We start from the raw sequence: 3,832 nt of genomic DNA on the forward strand, positions 1-3,832 counted from the left end.
CGGAGGCGCTCTCGTCGGCGGCCTCGGCAGAATTAACGTGGGCGGAAGACGCGGAGGCGCTCTCGTCGGCGGCCTCGGCAGAATTAACGTGGGCGGAAGACGCGGAGGCGCTCTCGTCGGCGGCCTCGGCAGAATTAACCGGGGCGGAAGACGCGGTGGCTCTCTGGCTGGCTTCGGTGGTCTCGTCGGACAGGGAGGACGTCACGGTGTCGGCCAAGTCGCCGTCTCCGGCCGCTACACCTCCCTCGGGGGCAACAGGATCGGACTCGGCAATGCCATCAGCTTCGAGGCCTCCGATGAGTTCGTCGGAACCGGAGCTTTCAACTTCGAGGGCGCCCGCGATCGCGCCGCCGCCCACGCCCCGTCCGGCACCGAGCCGAGATCCGCTCCGGGGGTCGTCGGACAGAAGTACGGAGCTGGCTTCGCCCGTCAGTGGCACGCTGCCTCTGCGGACCGTGCTGCCTCCGGCAGCGGTACCGCCGCCTCGGCCCGCCAGGCCTCCCGCCGTGCCAACCAGGAGGCGCAGGCTCAGTTCCAGCAGGCCGCCACCGGCGCTGGAGCCGGATCTGCCGGAGCCGCATACGGATACGCGAGGAACCTGCCCTACTCCGGCATCCAGGCCGTCAACGTTGCCGCCCCACGCGTGCAGCTCGGACCTCTGACCGCCGTCGTCGGCGGAGGCGCCGGTGACGCGTCTGCTAGCGGAATCGCCGGAAGCAACGCCGGATCCCTCGGTGGAATCAACCTCGGAGCCGCGAACATCGGAGGCGGAGCAGTGGGTCTTGGATCTGGAGCTATCGGCGGAGCTGGACTCGGTCTTGGATCCGCCCGCGGAGCTGGACTCGGTCTTGGATCCGTCCGCGGAGCTGGACTCGGTCTTGGATCCGCCCGCGGAGCTGGACTCGGTCTTGGATCCGTCCGCGGAGCTCGAATCGGTCTTGGATCCGTCCACGGAGCTGGAGTCGGTATTGGAGCCGTCCACGGAGTTGGAATCGGTAGCGGCGTTCACGCCACGGGAGTCCACGCTGTCGGCACCTCATACGATCAGCAGCCCGCTTACGATGCCGGTAGAGTCGGCATCAACTACGACTCTCCCCGTTACGGTTACAACGCCGGAGAGGGATACGGTAGCAGCAGCGGCTACAACGCCAAGGACTGGTAGACACTATGTCCACGATGTAGATACAAGACACGGACATAAAGGCAACGGACAGTAAACCGAACATCGACGAACATCTCCCCAGCAACCAAAGATCGTTTGCTTCTATCAGAATCAGGCGCTGCATTGGAATATTTTTTCCATTATTTTTTGTTTTGTTTTATTTGAAAAAAATGAAATGAGACGCATTTATCTCGCGTTTTGTGCTCCTCGCCCAACGGTGTGGGACGCAATTCGAGAGGCGGAACTTTCATATCGGAAATTTTTCTCAGTACCGATTACAATTATTACTTGTAAGTGAACAATAACGTCTCCGTTGGCTCTAGCCGCGGAGGCCGACTCCCCTCTCCCAAAAAAACTCGGTCTGCAAGTGTGGCATCTGTAGGCATCGCTTTTTTTACTAACACCTCTAATTTAATGACTATAGTTTCGTTATTCATGTACAATATAACACGTGAACTATGAAAACTGCATCGCTTGCCGTTCGTGCTTTTTTGTTCGATTTGTTTTACAAGCAGCGTTCGTGCGCTGACACAATATTGCGTTCATTATAGTCTGCGATAAACGTTGTCCAGCGTAAACTGAGCATTACACGCAATACATCAGTTTGACTCCGGTACACTGCTCCGTGATCGCTTTGCTGGTTGCTATGGCTGGTTGCTATGAGGCGATGTATGTATGACAATGACGCTCAAAAAATCAGCTGCTGTTGTTCACGCGTTACCAAGGCTCACGTAGTATGACATATGTGTATGAATATACACCACGCGCGCACACGCACACGCGCGCGCACGCACACGCACACGCACACACAGACAACTCTCTCTCGCACCTTCTCTATGTTCTTATGCTATAACTACATGAGCCACAAGGCGAGGTTTTTCCCGCTTACTCTGCCACCACACTGACACATAGACGTTCCAGTGATAACTGTGGTTACATACATAGACATGCCCCGTGCGCATAGCTGCGGTTACATAGACATTATACATGTCTACTATACTATACTGCTGCGTACTATGTTGCTACTATAGCGGCGTGCTGTGCCACGTAAGTGGGTAAGGCGGTCAGTCATTAAGCTCATCAGACAAGTAAAACTCATCAATTACCCGCGAGAGAGAAAGAAATGCGGCAAACACACGAACACGACGCGAGCGAGCGACCGAGCAAATCAGCGTGCGTGATTCATGACATCGCTCTGCGCCTCCCCGTCGGTCACACAGACGCCCGCAGGCAGCACGTCATTACTCGTCACCGCGCGCGACGGCATTGTGTCGCGTCGACATCGTCGGCGACATAATGAGCGCACGCAGACGACCGACGAGAGTGTCATTAAGAACGGTGACATACTTCCCGCGCGCGGCGCGGGCCGACCAATCACGAACCGAGTTACGCCGACCGCCATCTTGCGAAACTTTCGCACAGACGATCCTACCGTACTGCGCTCGTTCGACAGCGCCACGCGCGCGCATCATCGCGACTACCCGTGTAGAATTATAGCGATGTCGCGCGCGGTTGTTGGCCGAGACTTTACGGTAACAGCGTGCGGTAGTTCCGCACAATTAAAAAACCCGCGTCTTATATCCAAAGACAAACGACGCCGAACGAATGAATATCTATCTCGCTAATCGTCGTCGTCGACTGTGAACTCGAATTAGGGCTGCCGACGTCACGTTAGTGGGCCGGAGCGCGTCGGTTCTCGTATATAAGGAGCCGCGGAGAGCGCAGAAGGCATGCCCACTTGCAGATCACCTGGTCGACTGGACTGAGGAAGCAAGCATCTTGGTGAGTTCTTACTTATACTAGCGTTACGTCTTTACTTCACTAACTTGTTCACGTTCTCATATTTGAGTTCCCATGAGTGCGCTGTCGTTGCTTAAGCTTTACGAGCTGCTGATGCTATCGATAGCTATATATATACTATATAACTAAACCTATATAGCTATATATACCATATAACTATACCTATATAACTATATATACTGGTGATATGTATAACTAGACGTGAGAGGTGTAGTCCGTCCGAATATAGTCTGTATTCGTGTAGACGATGTGACCAGGAATGGTCATTTCTCTCCTTAGCATGCGGGTCCTGTTGCAGAATTTGTTCGATAATATCATAGATGACTTTTAGATTCAGATTTTCTTCGGTTTGCAGATAACGTATAGTATGTAGTCAGCTCATAGATGCAGCTCTGTGTGGTATAGCATGCTCTCTCTCTGTGTGCGCGTGTGTGTGTGTCTCTCTCTCTTTATTTCTATCTCCCTCTCTCTCTCGCTCTCGCTCTGTTACTCTCTCTGCCTCTCTCTCTCTCTCTCTCTCTCTCTCTCCCTCTCTCTCTCTCTCTCGCGCGCGCGCTCTCTCTTTATTTCTGTCTCTCTCGCTCTGTCTCTCTCACTGCCTCTCTCTCTCTATTTCTCTCTCTCTCTCTCTCTCTCTCTCGCCTCTCTTTCTCTCATCGCGCGCGCTCTCTCTTTATTTCTCTCTTTCTCTCTCGCTCTGTCTCTCTCTCTGCCCCCCTCTCTCTCTATCTCTCTCTCTTTCTCTCGCTCTCTTTTTATCGCTCGCTCTCCCTGTCTCTCTCGCTCAATCTCGCCGCGCCTCTCTCTTTATTTCTCTCTTTCTTTCGCTCTTGTCTCTTCTCTGCCTCTCTTTTCTCTCTTTCTATCTCG

At 54.0% G+C, this 3,832-nt stretch overlaps 1 protein-coding gene across 1 annotated transcript in view; it reads left to right on the forward strand.

Annotated features, from left to right (window-relative positions):
• LOC106806434 (glycine-rich cell wall structural protein 1.8-like) overlaps nt 1–3,832 on the forward strand; it is a gene marked incomplete at its 3' end in the record, with an annotated part of 6,921 nt that overhangs the window by 1,631 nt on the left and 1,458 nt on the right. Inside the window, exons 2-3 of the mRNA XM_014808363.1 lie at nt 6–1,158; nt 2,818–2,944. Coding sequence (XP_014663849.1) covers nt 6–1,158; nt 2,818–2,944 — 1,280 coding nt within the window. The remainder of the gene's footprint in view (nt 1–5; nt 1,159–2,817; nt 2,945–3,832) is intronic.

The sequence above is a fragment of the Priapulus caudatus genome, unplaced genomic scaffold (genome assembly GCF_000485595.1).
Source record: "Priapulus caudatus unplaced genomic scaffold, Priapulus_caudatus-5.0.1 Scaffold160, whole genome shotgun sequence".
In the NCBI taxonomy this organism is placed as follows: Eukaryota; Metazoa; Priapulida; class Priapulimorpha; order Priapulimorphida; family Priapulidae; genus Priapulus; species Priapulus caudatus.